General features: G+C 35.9%; 1 protein-coding gene across 1 annotated transcript; it reads left to right on the plus strand.

Moving 5' to 3' along the window:
* The first annotated feature begins 555 nt into the window (after window positions 1-555).
* Window positions 556-24,324, plus strand: EPYC (epiphycan). Its single transcript, XM_065658038.1, has 7 exons — window positions 556-611; window positions 2,779-2,959; window positions 16,022-16,175; window positions 18,865-19,023; window positions 20,866-21,068; window positions 22,555-22,650; window positions 24,154-24,324. Exons 2-7 carry the CDS (start codon window positions 2,792-2,794, stop codon window positions 24,322-24,324), a joined length of 951 nt encoding a protein of 316 aa, XP_065514110.1. The 5' UTR covers window positions 556-611; window positions 2,779-2,791.
* The last annotated feature ends 1,599 nt before the right edge of the window (window positions 24,325-25,923 follow it).

Consider the following 25,923-nt stretch of genomic DNA (forward strand, 5'->3'; position numbering starts at 1 on the left):
TTTCCCCTTCAGAGGGTAAAAATACTGGAAAGAGTAGATCATATGAGTATTGCCTCATAAATACTTACAGAAAAGTAAAGGGGAAAAAAATTCCTCTAAATAAATACTAGATAATACCCACAGCGGAAATTCATTAAATGTTATCACACACAATGAGTCCCAAAATAGAAGTGTTACATACAGGAAAAAATATTCATATGTAATCCAATTTGCTGAAGCCTTGATTTTGGTCATTGGAAAATATGCATTTCTATATTATCAGAAGACCCAAAAGATATTTTCCAGAATGCAACTGAGAGTGTTATTGGTATGCTTGTATATTGGTAAGAGCAGTAAGAAATTTGAAGGGAAGGGGTAAAAAGCTGTAACATGAAATAAATGTCATTTGCTACAATAAACCTTTGTTTGACCTTGCTAAAATTCGATTCAGGAAAATCAAATATAAAGGTGACTGAAGTCCAAGAAACTCCCTGGGCTGAGGTCTCCAGCTGAGGGTAGAGGCTGTACCACCTCCCACAGCCCCAGAATGCCACTGCCATTGGTCAGGGTCTAATACCACTGGCTCTGCATTCTGAGTAACTCCATCCCATTTGAGAGATTGGAAGCTAAAGGTAAGTTTTGGTACTTCTCTCTTAGAACAGTTAATTGGATTTTTAATGCTGGAAATATTTTTACAGTATTTGTTTTATTTTAGCATGCATAATACTGATTCAAAGGCTGCAGATTGAGGAGACTATTTCTCCTTGGATATGTCTTAATTCCTTCCTGTGAGAGGAGTACATAATCTTCACCAAGATATTTGATCTTGCAGCTACTGCAGATGCCAATATCATTACAGTGTGTTCCAATATATTACACATAAAGGAAGTAGAAAGACATGCAAACTCTGCAAGTTAGTGCAGATGCTATAGGCATAGGTAAATAATTTTTTTCACAGATATCTTCATTATATTTGCTGGGTTTGTCTGTATAATTACAAAATGAAATACTTATCAAGCCCTATACCGTTCAAAAACCTTTTATTTCTAGGCAGTGTGAAATGAAAACGAATTTGAATAATAAGTAATTTTTTACTTAGAAATTGTTTATTCAGGGAAAAATTACACCCGATATGTTAGTATTATATTTTGTGTCAATAGAGAACATCCATTATAGCTGAATCATTTGGGATAAATGATATGCAAAAGAAAAGCAAGACCAAAACCAGTCCTGTCAAAAAGAAGCAGCAGAAAACATAAAGGCAGAGAACAAAACAAAAACAACAAAAAGAAAAACCAGCAAAAAACAAGTTCCAGTATATTTGAGTTTATTTCAGAGATTGGTTGCATTTTTATTTTATATAGTTTCATTTTTTTTTGTAATGAAGCAGAATACCTTTAGTAATATTGGAAGCTGATACTGAAAGGTGCAATTCAACTAAGTCTTCTCAGATACAAACCCAAGTGACTCAAGCTTCTCTCAGCAGCAGCTGAAAAGTCTTTTTGAATAAAGTAAATGAGGGAAAAATGAACGCCTTGTGTTGCTGACCATCCCCAGAGGAATTTCATATCCTCATGCCTAAACCAGCTTCATAAAGACTTCTTTTCATGAAGCTAAAATTCAGCTTGTTGCTCAGCACACACATTCAAAAAAATATCTCATGCATTTCTTATCCTTAATCTATTTTAAGTAGCTACAGTTTAAATATGAAATATATAAGTGTGTGTGCATTATGGCATCACATCAGGAGTAGAATTTATCAGACTTATGCACTGCTAATTATCACTGTCTGTGCTTTTGGTGAAATTAGTGGGACCTGTAGCCAACTAAATCAAGCTATAAGTAAAGAATGCTGAATAGAGCCTTGTGTCAGGCACCTTGTAAGGTAATAGTGAATCCACGACTTACAAGGAATAAGGAATGCATAAACTCTAATATTCAAGCCTAGTATGAGTTTTCTACTATTTTGCTAAAATATGGAACTTTTAACTGTGGAACACTTAGATTTTAGAATTCTGTTCTCCAAGAAGAGAATAGAGAGATAACTGTACTATACTACCATTTCTCACTACTTCAAAAATGGTGTTGATTGAATAATGAAGGAAAGCAGAGTGTTGTCACTCACAGGGCTATGCTGTTTATTTTGCTCCCCAGGCCCTTGCAGAAGTGATGGTCCAAATATGCCACACCATTCTACCAATTAAAATTATATTCTGGCAAAACAACTACTCAGTGAGAAGAGTTTTGATTATTCTTATATAGAGACAACAAAGAAAGAGGCCCTCATGTTTTCCAATCTTTTTTTATTTTCTTTATTTTTTTTAAATGTTGGACGAGAGAGACAAAATTACATTGTTGTATGTTTCAAAAGATTATTTATTGTGATAGACAGAACATAATAATGTACCTTTTGACTAGTTTCTCAAAAGTTTTACTCTAATAGCGCAGTGGAGATAGGTGAAGTTAGATGAAAGGGGAAAATATGCGTATATATCTTTCACCTCTTCAGGTACTTTGTCATTAAAGCTAGTTTATTTTTATACCAATGAAACTCAACAGATCTTTCATAAAATTATCTAAATGTCAGCATGGCCAAAGCAATCTGCAGAAATTCTTAGATCCAGGGATTCTTCAAGAAGCAGAACAGGATATATCATTGGATCATCATGAATAAATAAGAGTTATCCATTCAGAGTAATTGTTTCATACATGTAAATACTGTATTTGTGAGATTAAATTTTCATAGATTATTTGCAGATACCAGTGTGCCCACATTTTGTTCATTTTCTTCTCTTTCAGAAAAGATATCAGAATGCAGACCTTTGCAAATATTTTTCTGGGATTTTTTATCTTTGAGTCTGTTGGAGCTGCACCTATCACTGATACCCTAATTTATGATTCTGAGTTCTATGACATACCGCTTGGAGAACTGCCTCACTCATTTGTCTATGATGAAAATGAGCAGTCTGATCAATTAGAGGTAAACAGAACTTCATTTATTTTATCTTTCCAAAGTGCACAAAGGGAGTGGCTACTGAGGAGTTTCTGTTGGCCACAAAAACTTTTATCAAACAAATCCACTCATGTGGTTGCTATTGCCTTTGGTTGATCAACAGTTTTCTGTTCTAATAACACACCATAGTTCATTCACATTTTCCCTAATCTACAAATGTGGCCAAAATATTTCCTGATTTTCTTTTTTTTTTTGTGGTAATCTTTGAGAGCAGGTGAAAGCTACCGTGCTTCCCTCAGGTTTCCTTGCATTGCCACAAATTCTGTTGGAGATTGTCCTCATGATTTATCTGTCTGGATAAGGCATGAAGGCAGGTGGGATAGGACATCCAGCAGTCCCCATTAAATGAGATTGTAAAATGCTGTTTCCTGAGGTTATTTTTATAATAGATATGTTCAATACAAGTATTTCAGGCTATAAATGCTAGTGGTTTATATTTCTGTTAGGAAAGCAGGCAGAAATTAGTAAAGAGGAAAAGGGAAAGCACCTGAATTGAAAAACAGGAAAGTAAGAAAGATTAGTGAAGAAAAACTGTTGAAATTCTGTTATCATATGAGATAGTAAGATACGTTGCCTGTACAAGCAAGGGACTCCATTTGTTGACTTAAATGCCTCCTTCTCCTCTTATGTTCCTGTATTTGTTTGCATTACTAAAAATCTACATTAATTTTAATCTAACTCTGCTGGGCACTACTTCCCTGAAGGTGATATATGCACAGTATTATTCAGGATTGCATGCAATAGATGTTAGAGTGAAAATATAACATTTAAATAATATGGGGTTTTGCTATTACATATAATACTTTAGTACTTTTTTTCACATTACAGTACATGATTCATGAAAATATTTTCCTTTGAGTGATTCATGATTGCAGTAGGAGGCACAGGAACTTTCATCAAAGTGAGATCAAAATTGGATAGCAGCTTTGAAATCAAAGGACAGAGACAATTTAAGAATAAATATATACCAAAACCAGAGAACTGAAGAGATAAAAATAATCTCAAAGTTTGCGCTAAGGTCAGAACTTTACAGTTTGGATATACATTTTCTCATCTAGGAAGGACTGAGAAGAACTTTGCTCTAAATAAATTACTTTGCCTTTGGCCTTGCCTCCTTGTGCCACACAGAATCAAAGCACTTTATAAACCCACGCACTTGATCTTTCTTCCCTGATAAAGTCACATCCACTTTTAGTCATGGGATACTTGTGCCCTCTCTATTTCACATTGACTAATAAATCACAGTTGCTGTCTTCCTTTGCTCTTAAACGTGAAGTCTTTATCAGACCTACAAAAGTGGCTTCCTTGCGACAAATGAGAGATGGTCTTTTATATGTGCCTCACGATAGAGATTTTCTCATTCAAGCAATGGATTTCTTAGTAATGCACCAAGTGATAGGTGAGACTCCTGTGCTGTGCTCTCTCTGTGAGGTCCTATGACAATGAAGCCTGAGATGGCTTCTTTCCAAGCTTCTGAGCGAAAGACAGAAAAAAGGCAAAGCTACTGAGGTTCTTTTCCAGCTGAACGGAAATTCCAAATGATCAATATTGTAGCTGACAAGAACAGATACAACAGATGCTATCACAGGTTGCTTTCTTTATGGAAGCATGGAATATGCAGAGTCCAAAAAGTCTTTTCATTTCCTCTTGTAAACCTCTTTTCCAGAGCAGGATTGTCTCCCATTACTGAGCTCTTCAGACAGTCTTCTTAAAAGTCATCAAGTGAAGGTCATCCATCATAGCAGTTGGAAGGAATGTTACTTTGCATACGGATGGATCTCTCTGTGAGAGTCTTTATTTCCTAGATGTTTAGCCAAAACTTTTTTTGCTTACATTCCTGTTACTGTGTTCCACCCTGTACTCGGGAAGCTCAGAGTGGTCAGTGCTGTAGAAATCAAGCAGCTTTAATAGACATGCACTTCAGTGTTGCAAATTATCTTCTAGACACTGAATGTCATTGAAATCACTAAAGTTTTAAACAGAACACATTTGGTTTCTTGATTGTGGTTATGACTTTCCTCCCTACAATCTTGTTATCATAAAGATGTAAAATACACAAGTGGCTCTATGTGTAAAACCCAGTATTTATGCAAGGTCATGGGTTAGTTTTTATTATGCATAGCTTAAATGATGAGCAATTCCACAGAGACTCATACAAACAGCAGGCCTTCATTAGATGTACCCTGTGTACAGTAACTCTTTAGGGCCTGATTTAAGGCCGCCATTTCCTTTTAGAGAACTCTGAATCATGTCTTTAGCCTTCTGAAATAGCGGGAAAACACAAAACGACCAAACAAAATAACATTTTCTCTTGCTGCTGTCTTCTTTTTGCTTGTGAAGTATGTATGCCAAAAATGAAGTGTCTGTGTGTACACACACACACAATTCATTGGCTTGTTAAAATTTTTCTGACAATTTTTTTATCTAGACAACAGCTTTCGATATTTTTCCACTTGAAATCTGCCCATTTTTATCATAGATTTTAGAGTAACTTTAAGGTTTGGAAAGTTACTTAACAATGGGAATCAGAGGTTGTCTAGCATTGCCTGCTAACATCAGCTGATCTGTTTAATTTCTTGCATTCTTTTAATTATATTCAATAAGTGTACATGGAACACATTTTCTAGTGCAAAGATTTTGCATGGGGAAAATACTTGTAGCTGTGAATTTCTTGGGAGGATTGCACTGAGTCCTCAACCAAAGCTGTGCATTGACATGTATTAGATGGGTCAAACCTGGACTACAAAATCTGTGGTTTCCAAGTTCCCAGGTGAGTGAGACATGCAACCAAAGGAAATTGTTACTGAAAAAACCTTAAGTAATAGATCACTCAGAAATAAATAGTGTATAGAGACTTCAGAAAGAACACTAACAACTCTTTCACAGATAATGGTAAAAAAAAAAAAAAAGCAATGTAAAAGAGAAACCTATTATCAAGGAAGACATTCCAAGTTCTTAAAGGAGAAAGAGACTGCAAAGGAATATCACTGTAAGGTAGTATACACGATTTGTGTTGGATCTGTCTTCTGAATCTGACAGTTACAACAGTATAAAAATGAGCTGCTGCATTGCCTCTTTTCTACAAAGTTCCATTATCTTTTTTCAATGAATATTTATATCATGATAGGATCCAGAGGCCACAGTCAAGACTGGGTCTTCATTGTCCCAGCTGCTCTGCAAAAATATACAAAGACAGATTTCCTCCTTTAAATTTGATACAATCAATCTAGACTGTCAAAGGCATTCTTGTGTAAGCTTCTCACTGGTAAAAGAGAAGGCTCAGAGTTTTTCCCTCTTTGAAACTAAAACTTTGTTAGTGTGTGAGAAGAACAAATTGTGGAGAGAGAGATTCCTGTATACATCACCTCTAATGTCTAATAAAATCATCAGTGCCTGTTAAATATAACCAGACCATTTTCCTTCAGGTACGAAAATCTGAGTTAGAAAAATAAGAAGTGAAAATATAGGGGCATAAGAAAAACATTTTCATGAATAAAATAGGCTATCAGTGAGACTGAGAAGGAAGGGAGCTATCCTAGCACTGAATAAGCAGTAAAACAAGGGAGTTGAATACAGGTTGGCATGGGTCAGTGTACACAGAAGTGAGCTGGAAAGTATGATCCACAAAACAGTCAGAACCAAGCACTGTGAAATATTTGATCCTGGATTAGCTTGTTGAATTTTAATGAAACTGATAATAGGACATTCAGGTGTGTGCACAAAAATCAGAACTTTAATTATACACACATATTCACTTATATATGTGCGCATGCGCACAAAGCTTCTCTGCTGTTGCCATAACACACATGAAGATGGATCTTGTGCAAGAACTCCCTCCTGCCATTCTGCAGAGTTGACAGAGGCTTACACTGCTGTTTCTCTCTTTGTGGCAGGTATCCGATTAAATAAGATATCAAGATGGATATGCAATGACTTTTCAGAACATGTCATATACACTTTAAAAAAACTTATTAATTGGTAAAAGCAATGTAGAAATCAGATAATGACAAAGTTGATAATTAAATTTACCATTTCAAGCTTTATCCCCAAATAGGAATTTTTTTACTTTTTTAGAAAGCTTTTGACTACAGCTCTTACATTCACTTGGCTGTTCATAACTGATTCCATATGCTTCTGTACAGATGTCTTCACAAAGGGTGAACATTTCTGTGGAATAAAAAGTAGTCATGAAATACCTGACTGATGTTTAGACTGTTTTGTTGTATAGCAAAAGCAAATAGCAGAAATACCATAAGACAAAAAAGGAAGGATTTGAAATAGCATGTTAGTCCCTACGTTCTAGTACAACAATCCAAGACGAGCTCATCTCACCTGCTTAGTTACCTGAAATGTTATAAAGACTAAGTATGCTGGCCAAGACATTCTTAAGCACCTAAAACTCATCCTGGGTGTGACATTGGGTACCACATTGGGTACCTGAACAGAGTAACTACATCCTTCTTCTTGCCTCACACTAAGTAAGATTCTCAAAGTAGTTGTCCTGGTCTGAAGACACCTAAATTGGTCCAGCTGGGGCTCATTGCTTAAGAGTAACTATCACAATGCTTGAAATACCTGTGAAAGCAGTGACAGCTGAAACTCCACAGTGAGATTACATAGACCATTTACAGTACATACTTGCTACCTCAATTTCCCTGGTCACTTAAACTTTATTTTTTCCCCCAGACTTCCAGTTTTGACATTTCTTCCAGATGGAAGTAATGTGCTTCATCCCTACTGATGTGGGGTATGAAACAAGGATACAGATATTTTAGAAAATTACCCCAAATTCTGAAATTGTACCCATAGCTATGTATTTTTTGTGAACACTGTGAGCTAAATTACATTTGCATTTCTATCAAATTTAAAAAACATTTAAGATAATAATCATTTTAGAGACAATCAAAATAGGACCCAGAGCATGGTTTGGTACACAGCTCAGAGTGGGGAGTATTGTGGTTCTGCTATGACTCTAACTAATTGCTATCTTTGTTCATATTTAGTGATTGTCTAACGCGTGGGACACCAATAATGTTTTGAAAAGGTCCCAGGTCTCAGTTCCTTTCATATTAGTCTACATAATCATGTTTCCTATGGCTTGTTCTCTTCTCCTGCCACGAATTTTGCATCTTTGGATGTATTCTGACTTTGTTTCAACATCTCATCCAAACATGCCTCTGGCCACCATTTAGTGGCTAGGATGTCTCCTGGGAAAGAGATTTTTGGGGTGCCAGCCTCCTCAGGCTAGCAACTTATATCTCAGCTCTCTTGCTTCTTGGATGAATGGAGAACCAGCACCTTTGTTTTCATCGGAACTGAAATGGAGTAAAACAGGTGCGAAAACTTAGAAGATGGGTTCTTTGAATTACTTAGGTGCAGGAATGCCTCATTCCATACACAAATAGTCCTAAGTCTCAGACAGATAGCTCAACGAATTCTTTGGAACATGCACAATCGTAAAGCCCTAATCAAATTTCTGCCTGAATTCTTAGCTGCATAATATGTATCAGGCACCTGAGTTAGCTAAGTAAAACTCCACTGAATTTCTTTCCCTATATACTTCAATGCAACCTTGTACCTTGCTAGATGCTTAAAGATTTCATAGAATCATAGAATGTCCTGAGTTGGAAGGGATCCACAAGGATTGTTGAGCCAGCATAGTTATAGTTTTTAATGACTTGTACCATGTTTTGTTTTGTTTTTTTTTAAATTAATAAAAGAGTATATAAACGGTACTGCAGATATTGTATATATATCATAGCAGCACAATCCCTATTGTGATATCACAGAAATATGGGGATTGAAAATTTACTTTGAGTGCTGTTTCTCAACAGTGGTTTTGGCTCTGGCTTTCTTTACAGATCTAAGCTTGAACCAGCTTCCAATTTCTGCTTTTTAACTCCCACTCCTGACTTAGCTTTTATTAATAGAAGGGAAAATAGTAGCTGTGGATAAAACAGCTGCATCTATCGATCCTGGATGTAGAGTTCAGACCACATGTTCAGGAAAAAATAGGAAGTACAAAAAATTAAAGTGCAGGAAAAAATGTTCTCTTCTTTTTTTTTTTTTTTAAAATTGATGTTCCTTATTTTTAGAGTTGTGTAGCAATGCCCATTGTTGTGATGCAGAATGTCCCTCCCAGTGGCAGGCAACGCATCACAGCCATGCTCCTGTCCTCAGCACTTTCTTCCTTGCACTATATTAGCATCCTGGACCTGTCACTAAATGTTAACTGATCTTACACTGACAGGACCTTTCTATGTAGCATAACAGTCCACACTGTGAAGGCGAACCTAAACTATTAGAAACTTCTCTAGTTCTGAAGATACAGAACCTCATGAGCACTATGTCTTTATCACTGTGGGCTACAGGCATGTATGGGATTAGATCAAATCATGTGAAATATTTTTGCATTGTAAGCTGTAGAAATGGGAGGAAGAGCACATCTGACACCAGACTTTGGCCTTGATGTCTAGTAGAAAAGATGGTTGCGTCTGTATCGTCTGCTTTACAGCCAAAGGAAGATGGACAGGCATCTCAGGACGTTGATCATAACGTATGTGTGCTAAACTACCCTCAGGAAGTAATTCCTCCGCCACTGACTGCACCAGGAGTGTCACAAGACTAAGCTTCTAAATAGGACACTTAAATTCAATGTTTGAAGTTGAACCGAGTGAATCTGGTTGTAGTTCAACCATTTGGTTGTAGTTCGGATTCAAAACAATCACAGTGCATTTCAGAAAAGCCAGGCTGGTGGATTGTGCAAAAGCATGTTCAGCTGCAGCAGAGATGGGTCTGCCTGGACTGCATGACGAAACATGCTTGAGGCCCTGAACCCTCCTTTATGGTGAGCTCTGGAAGTTCAACTGAGGCAGCCTTTTATCACAGGTCTGAGGGTTGACAAAGTTTCTGATAGATACTCTGCCCTTCTGAGCGACCTACAAATTTGCTTGTCTGGCTTTCTCTCTCTACTTTGTGGTTTGGATCAGCAAGAGCTCCTGTGGAAATCTTAGTTAAATAGCTGGGGCTAGTTTTCAGTCCTTTTGTGCTTTATAATAGTGCAAAGAGCCCTGTTCTGATTTCTAAAACTGCCATATTTCTCTTTCAAATTTTATATCTTGCAAAACTTTAGCACTGTTCCAAAGAAAAGCATCTGCTGTAGGCTAACTTGTATATTACATAGCCCTCAAAGCAGAATGTTACGAATAAAATCTGTAATTTCAAAGACAGTGCTGGAATGAGACTTTGACTTCATTTGTACTCATGGAAATCCAGATTAGCTCCATTTATATGGACTTTCCTAAATCTCAGACAACAGTATTAGTAAATAAAATCTCTGTAGGAATGCTGTGCAGCATAAATGTTTTTACTCAGCTAAAATCAGACATGACATAGATACACTTACTTTTGAGACAAGAAGCTTTAGGATATTCTGTGGTAAAGGTGCTAAAAAAACTGCTTCTCTTTCTAGGACTAATTATAAGAACTTCAGAGTCTACCTATATTTTCCAAGCAGAATCCACAGACATTCAATTCTAGAGAACTAGGTTACAGTTCTAGAGCTCTGTAGCTTAAATGTTAACATAGATTTGACTGAAATATGAGTGGAAAATTACGTGTTTATGTGTGTAAGACCCAGCAGAAACAACAAAATAACTTAAAAAAATTAGAATGCTTAAAGGATTAAAAGAGTGGCCTGCATTGTTAATGAAGAACACTGTACCCAACTGCACCATTTCCAGAACATTGTTCCCAGCAGCATAACTGAGAAATGTGTTGTTTATGCCAAAATCAAAGGTTCTGCACCCTGATAACATCACAGCACAGATGACTTGTCAGTGAAGACCCTTCAACCTACCTCTAGCAGACAGGAAATAAGGTTGTAGAATACAATGTATACTATACAATATATACCATGCCTTTCCATGTCATCCTTCACAAAGTCACATTCCCAATGAGGAAAAGGAGTCAATGGGCAGCAACCTGGCATAAGATTCATGGATGCTAGATTATCCCAGACTCTGAGGAAAAAGACTGCCCCATAACAGCTGGTGAATCTTAAAGAAGATAAAATCCTTTCCAAAGGTTAATCTTCAGTGCTTGTCAAGAAGAACCCCAGAGTCCCTAAAGGACTCAGTAGCTTTTGTCCATTGTCTTCTGTGTTGAACACAGGTGTTTCTGGCCAGATCACTCAGGCATACACATTTAGGTATGTGGGAGTATGTGGGCGTAAATGTATAAGTGATTAAAACATGAGAGAACAAGTGTGATTAGATAAAATCAGTTTATTTAGATTTTTTTTCTTTAAATATCACCTTCCCTTTCCCCAAGATCTCCCTGAGTTTTATTACACTAATTTCTCCACACAACTTATTTATGTAGCTCTGTACAGGAAAATTATAATTTATTTGAACTGCAGAATTTGCAGTCTAAGTAGTTATTGCATTAACATGCAATGGCTCACAGATCTCTTTATTTTTAAGATAGAACAATAGAAGAAAGAAGACTTTAAAAGCAAACTTCAAGAAGAAACAAATAGAGCCACTTTCGGAAAGGAAACCAAACCAAAAACCTCTACCATAATTGGACATTTTCTTATAAGACTTGGGTAGTTTCAAAACAGCTGTGGGGGAAACTAGTTCTTTTTGATGGGTTAGAGTGTGGTACAACTGGCTCTTCAAGGTTATAATGTCTCTTTTTAAGTTCTGAACTTTTGTTTGTGTTTTTAAGTATATGTTTTGCAGTGAAAGAAGCACTAAAACAGGACACTCTTCAGATTCTCCTGTGGATTTAAACTTACTACATGTAATATATCAACTTTGATCCTAAAAGATGTAGATACAAAACAATAGACGAAACATCTGCCACTGGAATTACACTACCTCAGAAGTAAAATGTGGCAACTGATGGCTTCCAGCCTTGTCATTTACCTCTTTAAATCTATTTATTTTCTGTATTACTCTTATCTACATTTCTATTCTGTTCCACCCCTACTGACTCCTAGCCCACAGATACTCTTTCATACTTTTTTTTTTTAAAGCTCTGTCTCCTGATCCATTTCTAGTCTTAAAAACCTTTTCATTTGTCTCGCCTCCTTTTCAGCCAATGGTGAAAGATAGATACCCAAAGAGCCCATCCTAAATGCATCATCTGTGGACAGTGGCTGCAGCTGCTTTTTAGAAGTTTCATCTTGTTCTCTGCTGACTGTGAAAGAATGCTAGCATAGACTAGATGCCTAGCCTATGGATGACTGGTTGACTTTTACCAATTGTATTTTATTACTTATTGATACCTTCAAATTTCCATGCTCTTGAGTTTTGTAACTTCCTGGTCTAAAAGTGACTCTAAATTGGCCGTGCACGTTAAGGAGTTTCATTTATAAACGTAGTCACATTAGCTAAATATAGGATGGGGAAAAAGTAAATACTCCATGCAATCTTAGGGAAGATATTACTTCGCTTAGAGCATGCTCTTTGGCTAATATTCTTCACTGCTATTCTCTAAATCTCTTGATTGATTCCAATGACAAAGTAAGGTTAACTATTAACCCCATAGTTAGATGGCTAAAGGTATGTCATGTGTTTCCCTTTCAGTATTTTCTTCTGCCATGTATTAAATCCATCTTGGAAGGCTGACTATGATTTGAAGACTTGCAACTACTGGCAAAGAGGAACATGCTTTATTGTATTTCTCTACAATATTCTTCCTACTTTGTCATTTTTCATAAAGAATATTACTTAGAGTAGCAAAGGAAATACAAGCTCACCCCTAAACCCCAAAAAACCCTATGGACGACTATACCATTAAGTGATATAGAATCATTTCTGCTTCAGTTTTTTAGTAAAGTGCATGTTGCCAAAAATAAACAAACATCTGGAAGTTGAAGGATCATTCTGTACACCATATAGTCCAAGTAACATCTTTGTCTTGTTACAATCTTGCGTGATTTATTAAATATGTAGAAGATAGAAAGCTGCATGGACCAGATGACCGATAATTGGAAACAGACTTTTACCTTTAGGTTACTGGTTCAAGTCCAACCTACGTACAGCTCATGCTCTGAGTCTGATATGTAATACACATGTATCAGTAAACTCCTACTCTGTTACCAGTGTAAAAATGGCAACACCATAAAATCCACTGTAATATTTGGTGTTTTTTATGGCAGTCACAAATGCACAACTGGTGAAACAGACTGAATAGGTAGTGATGCTAACTGCTTGGAACAATTTCTCTAGAACCCAGATTTAGCACACTTGGAAGGAAACTATGGGGAGGCTTTCAACTGTGCATCTTGAAAAGTAGATAATGCCCTGTAATAAAAGAGAACAGACTTAATGGAAGCTAATACCTCTGCTTTGGTACCCAACAGCCACAGTGATTAATCCACTAAGAACATCTGAGAAAGCATAAAGCAAATCACAAATCCCAAGCTAGTAAATTCCATGGAGTATGCCCTCAAATATTCAGAAAAGTGGCAGTCAGTGTAGATGACCCAAATCCCATAATAACTGAAAGGAACATGAGGTCTGAAGCCTATTTACAAACTGTGTCTTGAAAATGCTCTTCTCCAGAATGTTATTTTCAGTAGAACTGCCACAAAAGATGCATACGAAGGCATTGATAGGTCTCAAAATCTCTGCATTTTATTCCAAAGTTCAGAACAGGGACTCTTATCTGACTTCCGTAAAACTGGTGAAGAAGTAGACCACATGTGCAAGCACTTCAGTGCAGTACTACCTTGGGTCAATAAAAGTCTGGAATGCCCCTCTCCCTCTAGGCTTCCTCCATTTGGAGAACATCTGTCCCATTTCCTCTGTTCCCAAAGTCTTCTTTTGATTTGTCCCCAAGTCCATTCCTGGTTAAGCTGTCTTACTGTCAGTGCTGCAGATGGGAACATTGTGTATTTGTCTGCACAAAGCAACAAGGTACATCCTTGCTATTACTTATACCAACAGGTTACCCAGTCATAGTTCACCTGAAGTTCATTTTGCTCACTTGATCACAATGTGTTTTGCAAAGTTATGGTCATAGTAACTGTATCAGGGCATTTTTATCCATAAAGCTACTTACTAATTGTATCTACGGCTTATTGGAATACAACTGAAGAATATACAGAGAACCTATAGTGTGCTCTGGCAAAATCTGAGTCTGTGAGGTTCAGAGTGCTTCCTGGTTTTTCATTGCTTCCATATTCTCTGCCTTCAGTGAAACTAATTGGTGCAAAATATTTGAACTTACAGTCACTACATGACTTAAAGAAAATTATTTCTGTGCAAAAAGTGTTTTTTAGATGATTATTTAGATCTTCTCAGGCAGTCTATGATCAAAACGATTAACACTGCTTGTAATGATACATAGCTACACTGCAAGATCCAGAAAGTCTATTATGAAGTGTGGAGTATTTTCTTCCAAATTTCAGTACATATATACACGCATACAAATGTATATAGGTATTTCACATAAATATATTTAAAATCTATCCTATCCAGTAATAAGAAGACAAAAATAACTCTATTTGCTGAATATTACACAGTTAAGATCAGAGACTCAAACAGAGATTAGAATATAGCAAAAGTTTTGCTCGTGCTTGGGACCTAGATCTCAGTTGTGTTAGTTCCTTTAACTTGTATGGTCTATGTAGGAAGCCTAATTTAAAAAATCATTACCATTTGTCCAGTTTGGATGCCATCTACTTTTACTTGTCTTTTAGAATTTATGAGCAATAGTGTGAGTGATTTCAACAACCAATTCTCCATGTGGACAGCAAAGTCAGCAGAAGATAGGGGCTGATCTCAAACCAGATGTTTGGTCAGGAGGAAAACTCAAGATCCAATAGTTTTATTGTGGTGGTGTGCTAGAAGGTTGCAGTGGGGGAAAATCTTCATAAAAGCATAATTTTAGGCTTATGTGCTTTCCCACTTGGGATAAAGATACTGTGACAAAATTCCTACTTTTGATCATGTTTTAGGTCTAGGCTAATTAGAGTTAACTACAGCACAGGGGTGCAGCATCCACAGGGGTGGATGTATTGACTAAATTTAAAACAGTACTTCAGATGTACGAAGCCTTGTAAGGACACTGATTCATTGTTGGAGAGCTAAAAAAAAAGAAAAAAAACCCAACCAAACAAACAAAATGTCAATTTTCAAAGGAGATCCTGGGATGGTCAAACAATATTATTACACATGGGAAAATCAAGATACAGTGGTAAAGTAAATTGCAAAGATCACACAACCGGAGCGGATTCTCAGTGCCTGGGTGATTACAATAAACCACTCTGCCTGTTTACAAATGTAGGCCCCTCTGCAACAAGCTTGGAAAGTCTGCAATACTCTTTTTATGAAGGGTGACGTGAGGCAAGAAAATCGATACATCTTCATTTTTATCCTGAAGTTGTCATATAGCAAAATCAACAGAATGCGTCTTTGGAATTAGAGTAAACATAATAAAATTCACTAGTTTCTGTTACCAAGATTTAGGAAAAAAAATTGACAAAAACCACTGCCACCATATTCACAAGTAGTATGTGAACTTAGAATTCAGAACTCTTAGACAATAACATTTTTAAAGCATGTTAGTGTTCTTAAAACAGGGTCTAAACAGCTACTTTGGGTTTGGATTTATGCTGGTACAATTTACAATTCTGTGGTCAAATGGCTTGCATCTTTTTGATGTTTCAGAGAAAATTTTCATTTGTCACACAGAATATATCAATTTTTATCACAAATCTAACTTAACTTTAAATAAATGTGGAAAAAGCTAATGAAGTAGATGCACTGTGCATACCTGTGTGCATACAACAAAATATTTATCACACTGAGATAAAAAGTGAATAAGTGTGTTGGAGTTTCATGAAATGTTTACACATCATCTAAATTCATTATAGCTGCTGAATAAAATGCAGCTCAAGAACTAAACCTCAGAACATATATGACCTCTAGTGGGAGAATATGAATAACTTGAAGAGAAACAGCTGCCAGTGAAAGCAAACAGTAATATTTCCTGTTCCCTCTTAATTTATCCTAGACAGAGATTGGGACAGCGCTACCTTCTATAATTCAAGAGAGTTATTCTTCTGCACCACTCACAGAAGAACCTGAGGAGGAAGCATCAACTCCAAAATTAATTGATGGGTCTTCAGCACAGGGGTCTGGGGTTCTTGGACCCCAAACTCAAGATGGTTAGTAGGGAAGAGAAATGAGTTTTGCATGTGTAGCTTTGCTTTTGAGTGAGCCCACTTTGCTTGTATATGAATGTCTACCTCTCTTACTGAAAAGAAGGTACATAATTTCTGTGCCTGCCCTACTGCAGAGAGGTATAACATGTCTATCTTGAATGCTCTGAAGTCAGATGTGTGCCTAGTCAAAATGTTTCCTCACTATTTCTCTACAAAAATGTGTGCTAATGAAGATATTTTCAAATAGAGTTTCATTAAAACTTAAACACTTAGAAGGTTAGAAAAAATTGGTAATGGTTGGCAAATGCTACCACTACTTTTTAATTGACTTAGATTTTAATATCATTACCAACTCATTTTGTTTTATAATTATTTGATACATGATTTTCATAAATGTGTTCATACAAAATATAATTAAACTGTTGAAGAATTTCTGACCGTGAAAATTTAAAACTATGAAACTTAAGAAAAGGGTACTATTTAGAAATTTTGGGTGAAGATGATTTTCTGTTCTGACTAGCTATAGTGAAATAAGAACCTTCTACATCTCACAGGGGAAACACAATCTGTCCCTCTCCCACACAAACATGTGATGCTAATAACTAACATTTGTTAGCAGCTACTCTAAACTCTTGTAGTTGAGGCTTACTCAAGTTATCCACTGCTGTGATGGGTCTTTGTGTTGTATGATCAACATACGAAAACAGGAGAAGTCTATTTTTACTATGCCTCACACTATAACTGAGTGCCATAGAAAACAAATGGGAAAAAAAAAAAAAAAGAAAAAGAACTCATGCTTCCAAAATTGCGTATTCAGTGAAATTAATCATTCCTAGTCTTGTTTTTATACATATTACTAGTGAGCCTTGACCAGGCAAAAAAGAAAAATACACCGGTGTCAAAGCAAACAAAATTTGAAATAATAGTTTCTCAGGATGGTTCAGAAAAAAACCTCACACAATTTCCTTCACTTTTGAAAGCTGCAAGATGTTACAAAACATTTCACACAAAAGTTACATATTATGAATTCCGTATCTGTCAACATTTTTGAGCACTGAATGCAAATCAACTAGTGCATCAACTACAATTATGCATGGGAAGCTCAAGTCTGTAATATATCAAATCAGATCTTATTTGTATCTTTATTTTTTTTTAGCAACATATTTTCATGTCAGATGTTGCTGCTGTTCTTGGCTTGGTACTGGATAGAAGAGTACAAAACTCAGGAATATCAAGACAAGTCCATTTTTCTTGTTGATATCTTTCTGAATCCTTCCCATACCTCTGTCCTTTTTCAGTCTACACCAGCCATGGGTGATGAATACTGCTCCTCCAAGATCAAAAATAGGACAGAAAGGGAAAACTCTCTTCCTGTACTATGTTGCAATACTTTGAAAAAACAGCAGCCATCCTAAATACTACATTCATTTAGGCCTACATTTGCTGGAATGGTTCAAGGTGTGACAATTTATTTTTTCCCTGTGTTGGGCTTGCTCCCTGTAGCTAATTTAAAATGTCCTGTGGAAGAAGTTATGGAAACTGTAAAAACAGTCTAATCTCTCCAGATAGGTCAGTCTTGGATGCCCAGTTCTCAAATAAAAGAGTCACTGATTATTTAACCTTGCCTGAAAAGTCACCACATATATAGCCTGCCCTTCAGTTAGTTATTTCTGCCTGTTGGTAATTGAGACAGATTAAGAAGGTAAATCTTCCATATAGCTACCACTGATCTGGAGAAAAAAACAATCTGCAAGGAAAATGTTTTCATACTCATTAATTATGCTGCTATTTTATAAAGTAACCAGAAAAAAACAACCAGCCATCTGTTACAAGGATGAGGAAAACATGAAACAGAAAAGTATTTCTATGGGAATAAAAGCTGAGAAACAGATATGCTGATTAATTCACATAATCAAAGAAAAGACGTATAAAAAATGCAATGCACATAGCAACTAGTAAATTTTTTTACTGAAAATTACATTCAAACCACTCAGTGTCACAATTACCACCAAATTAGAATGGTATCATCAAAAGAAACTTCTGAATTTCCTGTATTCATGTAGTTTTATGACTGAGATGACTTGAATTGATTTTTCATTTTCATGAACTTCTAGTGGTAACCAAGTGTTTTATGTGTTCTTCCAGTTACCTTAACTCAGACTGAGAGAGAAATTTTTCATTATGCTGAATTTCTGAATCAGAAAATGTAATTAAACAACGTGCAAAGGAAATTGAGGTTCTTCTCCATAGCTCTGTAGGAAAATATTAATTTCTTTACAAATTATTTGGAAGTACTATTCACAGAAACAAACTTGGGAAATCATCACAAGTTTCAGTCATCTGCTGTTATTTCTCCATCTTGATGGAAGTGCACATTTGCCAGCTTAGGGGGAAACTGATCTTCGGTTGGCTGTTATCACTTAATATTTTATTGTTATAGTCTGAGAAACACTATATCAGAAAAGTTAAATGACCTTCTAATAAGCATAGAGAGAAAAAAATAGTCCTGAGAGTAATTTAATCACTTTGTTGTTGCAATTGTGTGATGTGGTGATCAAAACAGAATGGGAATGAAATTTATCACTGACAAAATCTTAGAATTATGTGCTTAGGTGAGCATTTACTTGTAGTAATTTAAACATATTTTTCTACTTTTTTTAAACAAACTGTTTTGTTTTAAATTCTTTGATAGGTCTTCCCACTTGCCTTTTGTGTACATGCATAGGTACCACAGTCTACTGTGATGATCATGAACTTGATGCTGTTCCACCGCTCCCTAAGAAAACCATGTATTTCTACTCACGCTACAACAGAATCAGGAAGATCAACAGAAATGACTTTGCTAACTTAAGTATGGAGAGTAGAATTGGTGCAATTAGCTTTCATTTCTATTATTTCTGGCTCATACTAATGTAAGACATAGTGATTCATTTTATGCAATGTGTGATAATGGTAGGATTACACACATAAATGCATATGGAAAAATGGTTTGATACTTATGAACACAAAGGTCAGTACTTCAAATGCAGATTCTCTGTCAAATTTTTGAATTATTAGAAATAACACCATCCATGTATCTTTTTGCTGTTACTTGTAATCAGCTTTTGAAAGGCAGAAAAAACCCCAAACCTCATGGAGCATTTTTAACATACTAGAAAGTACTGTTTTCCTAAACAAGACAAGTTCTCTGGTAGACATACTTTCAAATATTTGCAAAGTGTCTGTGTGAAAGGAATTTTACTTTAAAATTTTATCTTTAAAGTATATGTTCATTGGTTTACTCCAGACTTACAGAATCACAGAATCATAGAATCATCTTGGTTGGAAAAGATCCTCAAGATCAAGTCCAACAATTAACCTAACTCTGGCCCTAAACCATGTCCCTAAGAACCTCATCTATGTGTCTTTTAAACACCTCCAGGGATGGTGACTCAACCACTTCCCCGGGCAGCCTGTTCCAATGCCTGACAACCCCTTCAGTGAAGAAATTTTTCCTAATATCCAATCTAAACCTCCCCTGGCACAACCTGAGGCCATTTCCTCTCATCCTATTGCTTGTTACTTGGGAGAAGAGACCAGCACCCTCCATGCTAGAAAAATCTTCAGTAAATGAAAACTGATAATCCAAACCAATTTGTGGCCTGAAACTGGCCCAAAGCAGTGATTCAGAGAGCTTATATTTTCACATTTCCTACTTGAGATTCTTAAAGATGCCTGATTTTTCGGGAAGTATTAAGCCTACCCTGTTTAGGGATAGGGACTGTTATATGCTCACCAGCCTGAATATCAAGCCACACTCTTTGATTTTATTTTAGACCTAACTTTGTGTAACTAATGCTTATTGATTTGATTATGAGTCATGTGATTCAGTGCCAAAAAGGCTACTACAATATTTCAGTGGAAGGCAAAGATCCTTTTATGAAAGAAAACTATAAGGGTTTGGCTTGCTTAAGCCAACATAAAGGTTGGAAAGGAACACAACTGGTATATTAAAAAAAAAAAAAGGAAAAAAAAAAAGAGGAATAAATACTAAGGATAAAATTTATTTAGGCCAAAATATACTGCTAACATGACAATAAAAAATAAAATAACCATGGAAAACATTCTAGGTCCAAAATAGAAGTAAGCTACAGAAAAAATAATTTAAAATTAACGCGTATTAACTGCACTGATATTTAGACAGTGTTCTCTTTTGCCAAATATAGGTTTAATTTTCTTTTTTTGATTGGAAAAAGTGGTTGAGTGCATTTTAGGAAAAAGTCAATATATCAAATTTCTTACATATAGGAAAATGTTGACAACAGAGAAATATTTGCAACAAGGTTGTAGAGAATATATTTATTTCACTTTAAATGTTATTTATCCAAAAGATAACCATTTAAAAGATTTCCAGAACACACAGAAATTTTAAAACTATAAACTTTAAAATATTTCACTGAAAGACGTATGAAAAATGACACAGGCATTCCAAACAGGATGAGAAGGAGATGTTGATCCTCTTCCTTAGGAGAACTCTTCAAATACAGATCATTGCATTACATACAGAGAGTGAGACCTGTCACATAGTGGGTCAGGAATTGCTCTGATTAAAGACACTTCACCTGTAATTTAAACAACCCATTTGCCTTTCTCTTTTTTAAAACTTTCAGGAAATACTTTCTTACATGCTTGTTATATCTTGTTTCTCTGGCAGACAAATTAAAAAGGATTGATTTGACTGCAAACTTTATATCAGAGATCCATGAAGATGCCTTCCGGAGATTGCCCCAACTTGAGGAGCTGGTGCTCCGTGACAATAGGATAAGGCAACTCCCTGAGTTACCATCTACCTTAACATTCATCGATGTCAGTAAGAACAGGCTTGGTCGCAATGGAATACGTAGTGAGGCATTCAAAGTAAGTCTGGGTTTGATGGAAAAATCTTTTCTTCCTTTCTCCAAAGGCTGTGGTCAGAAGTGTCGCTCTACAGCAGTAAAACTATTCAGATTATAGGCACTATGACTGTGCTGGCTCCTGGGTAATCTATAAAAATGGGGCAACACGTAAGAGCACTATCAGGTAGACACAAAAACTCTTTTTATTCTTCTTTACAAAGATCTACACAAGACAAGCGATGGCCCACTATGTTTGTATCTATGAACCAGCTACCCATATGACTAGCAAAACTCTAGAAAGCTGCTTGATGTTTCCTTAGAACTAGACAAGGGGGAAGGGCAAAGCTATGCATGCCACTGCTTCAAACTTATTCCGGCATGTATCTGCATGGGAGCTTGCTAGAGAATTTATTAAATTGGTATACTTTCTTTCAACCTTGAAAAGCAGCAAAATTGAAACCTTGGAGTGACCATCCTTCCTCAAGAATTTTGGTGGGGAGAAGCAGCCATGTACTGCTCCTAATTACATGTGAAATCTGAAGTCATTATAGAACATAAGCTAGCTTTATATGTTAGATCTGGCTCATATGCACTCTTCAATTGCATCTAAGAAGGCAGTTATAACCAGACATCTCTGAATTCATCCCTTGAAAGACAGCATCTTATTGAAGCAATCAACAGCAATCAAGGTAGGTATCGGGAATAGGAATAATGGGCAAAAATCAGTCCCCCAAATTGAGACTCTGATCTATCGCCCTTTTCTTCTGCACTCTCCTCATTTTAGCCATGAAGGAATCTCAGTGTTTATCTTCCATATTTGCCAAGAACCTTCACCCTGATATTTCAGAGTTCTGTCAGTAGGAATTAAACTAGGACACTACACTCAAAGAAGTAATTAGGTACCATGATAATGTGTGTGTAAAAAGGGGACAAAAAGAGAGTATTCTACTGAGCCTTATTGACCTAGTCAAGTTTATCTCTTACTTTTGTGATAATTACCAGGTGAAGCTGCTTCTTCCACTAAGCAAAGGGAGAAAATGATTTAGCTTTTCAAATAGAATGAGAAATTTATTCTTAGCTCAGTCATTTCTTATATAGTTATAACTTGCTTCAACACCAATACATTTCTGCAAAATTGAGTAAGATTGTCACAAAAGCAAGAAAACAGACTAGGAAGACTTTCTGCATAATGACTGGGTAAGGCAGTATTTTCACTTTAGAACATCATTAAAATTACAGCTGTAATTATTAAGTCTCTAGACATTTCAAAGATTTTCTTTTCCTTTATTTTAATCTGAACACCTAATCTTTAACAGTAATAGTTCTCAACCTGTGCCAATGAAAGTCCATGGCTGCCTTTGAATTTCTACCTTTTCAACCATATCATGCTGAAACAAAATTTGTTAGTATCCAGCGGTGCTCGTTACAGTGACAGATTTCAAACTTACATGCTAGAGATTTTAAAAAATGTCTGTCATTTTCCCCTTCCTTTTTCCTTCGTCCTCTAGGATCTGCATGAACTGCAGCATCTTTACATCACTGACAATAACCTGGATCACATTCCATTGCCGCTCCCTGAAAGCCTCCAGGCTCTTCATCTCCAGGTAGGCTACAAATGCAAATGGCTCTATATATCATGTTCAAATAGTAAGTAAAACCGGAAAGGGCAACTACTGTCTTGCTTTGTTTCTCCTGTTTATCCAAAAGTGTACTTACTTAACTAAACAAGCTAATCGAAACATACAGCTAACTGGTGAATGCAGTACTTAAGTAAAATTTAGCTTAGCTAAGCGTTAATTATTAGAACTTGTAACACAATATTTTTCAAACATAAAATTATAGATTTATTGTTAGTACAGATTAAAGTTAGGTTCAGAGCTGTCAAGACCAACATTAGTCTAAGAGACTTCTATGGCAGAAAACCTTCACACTGCTCATACAAATCTTCCAACACAAATGCTTTTAGATACCCAAAGAAAGTTACTTTAAATATTAGTTATATGTATAGCAGTGCATTTCATTCTCTTAATAAATGTCATTCTCAGTTACTAACATTTTTTCAGGCAAACTTTTCTATCTGAGTGTGCTGGGACATCCCATCCATCATCTTTCTGTATTACTATTTTTTTGCTTTTGCTTTTACTTATACCTTCATTTCTGACTTCTTCCTTTAACCTTTTCTATCTCTGCTTCTTTCCCCTTATCTCTTCTCATACCAGTGCCCAGTTTTGATTATCAGAAGATGTTTCCGTTTATTACATATTACAGCAAAAAAGCTTTGAATAACTGTCCTGGTGTACTGTACATAATTTGACTTCTATCTTTCCATAAATCTATAGAAATATTCTACCTGCTATTTTTTTTCACCTGCCCATGCCTGTAAATTAAATATTCAGTGCTATGTGCTACACGCCAAAGCTAGTCAGATGGATGTTTTCCACATCAATTTCTGACTAGCAAAAGAAGGGAAGAATTTTCAGACCTTTTCAGTCTCAATTTTCGACAATATTGTATTGTAGCAATTAATTTTTGAAAATGTTTCACTTCAAGAACAAAAGATCAGTGAAGATAAGATAGATAAGAGGAATTTACATAACGGGAATAAAACCTAAAGCATTCACTTTTCCCTGTATATCTACAGATGCAGGTTAAGCTAGAGGGAGAGGGCCTGAGGAAAAGAAATTTGTCACAGACCAAATTGCAGATTTGTGCCTTTGAAGGTTGAGGCATATCAAACTGTCAGGATGATAATTATGGTTCCGTGATTTTTGGACTGGCCTGTGCTGGTTCCAATTTGTGTTAATAAGTCTCTTCAATATGATCCTGGAAATGAAAACGCTCTATACTCTACCAGGCCCCTCCTGCAAAGCCTGTCTCTCTTGCATGATTTAAGTTTCTCAGTTTTGAAGTATTGCACAGGCCAAGAAATTTTCCCCACCTCGGGACATTTCTCTGTTGATGACTTGCAGCCACCATCTAGTCCCTTGGGTTCAAACAAGTGACTCTCTAGGCATTGAAAATACATCCATGAATTGTTCTTCAAAGAGTAAAACATTGCTTTCAAGCAACTATTCTGATAGCTTTTTATTTTTATTTTTATTTTTTAGAACAACAACATTGAAGAGATGCACGAAGACACTTTCTGCAAAATGAAAGATTTTAGTTATGTACGTAGGGCTCTTGAAGACATCAGACTGGATGGTAATCCCATCAACCTGAGCAGAACACCTTATGCATACATGTGTCTACCCCGTTTGCCAGTTGGTAACCTCATCTAAGCTTTTCCAGAAGCCAATACTGTCGTACGCTATAAGAATCTTTAAAGAAAAATTATTAACTCATTGCTACACTAAGCAAGATGTATTTTTTCAAATGTCATTAGGTTGGGAAATATTTCTATTAATAATGAAATTGATTACTGAGATGCAAAGGATAATATGAATGCTAAAGACAAGCCTATTATCTACCCAACTTTACATTGTATAGAAATATCAATAAAAACATTTAACTACAAGAACTGTACTGAAGGCAATATCAATGTAAATGTAAAATTTTATGCTGAATGATTCAGATCAAATGTATGAATTCTAAAGTTAAATAATTTTATATGTTAAAATGTAACTATAAAATAGTAAATAAAGAAAAAATAAATATGAGTACACATTTGAATGTTTATCCCTTTTTCATTTAATTAAATATTTTTCTCTGTGAGACACATACATTTTTCTACTTCTTTTCTTAAATGTCCCTTCATTTTGGAGAAGAACTAGCAATATTCCAAAAAGCATGTTTTCTTTAGGAAACATAAACTTCCCTTGAATCAGTAACAAAATATAGAGATCAAACTTGTACCAAATTCATAAACTGTATCAAAGTTCATAAACTATTTATTTCTACCTTTGCAGTAATAATTGTTTTTTGCAATACTGATAAGGTCCAAAGCTGTCTTCTCTATCTTTGATAAACTTGACTGCCAGATTATCTGGCTAATAAAAATCTCATGTAAAACAGTATTTGAGAAATATTGAACTTTATTCTGCATAGGAAGTGGAAAAAACTCCCCTTGACATATTTCCACTGACACACAAAATATTGCAGTTTGATTTTAAGAGCAGAATTCAGAGGCCTAAGTCACAAATATCCTTGTGGACCTATGACTCAGTTTCCAATTATTTGAAACATCTTCACTGTGCTTTTGTGGTTTACCGTTTAGGAGCCTTACCAGTCAAAAATGAGGAAATTCCCTCCCTTTGGATAGCTTAAACACTTCTTCTTTTGTGGGGAATCTTTAACAAATGTTTCTAGGGAGAAAGACCCCAGAAAAGATCCACTAGATGCAACATAGGTACTTGTTTATTCTGTTGTACAATGACATGCAGCAAATAACACCTGCACACCTTCAGTGATAAAGGTTTGATGAAAGTTTTCAGCTAAAAAAATTCCCACAAAACATAAAAAAATCCTTCCACTTACACAAGTTGATATTTTTTTTAATATCAAAGTTCCCTTTCATCTACCTGAACATGCTCATTTAAAGCATAAGTGCAGATCACCTGCTAAATTTCTGTTGGGCCAGGCAATTGAAACTGTTCAGAGGGACCACATTCTTCACCCTCACCACCACCTTATAGAAGAGAACACACACGGAACATAAACAGCAGGTTTATGCACAACAACCTCAGACCGGCAAAAATCAGAGTTGAAGAAATACATCAGGCTACAATGACTGTGCTTTTATGTCCGTACCTTTACCAGTTTGGCAGTCTTACCTGAAACCTAGATAGGCAAAAAAAACCCCAAACCAAATATAATAGCTGAACTCTTCATTTCTGTTCAAAATATTTTTCCTTGTTTTCAGACAGTTATGCAGAACAAAT

The sequence above is a fragment of the Caloenas nicobarica genome, chromosome 1, assembly GCF_036013445.1.
Source record: "Caloenas nicobarica isolate bCalNic1 chromosome 1, bCalNic1.hap1, whole genome shotgun sequence".
Taxonomy (NCBI): Eukaryota; Metazoa; Chordata; class Aves; order Columbiformes; family Columbidae; genus Caloenas; species Caloenas nicobarica.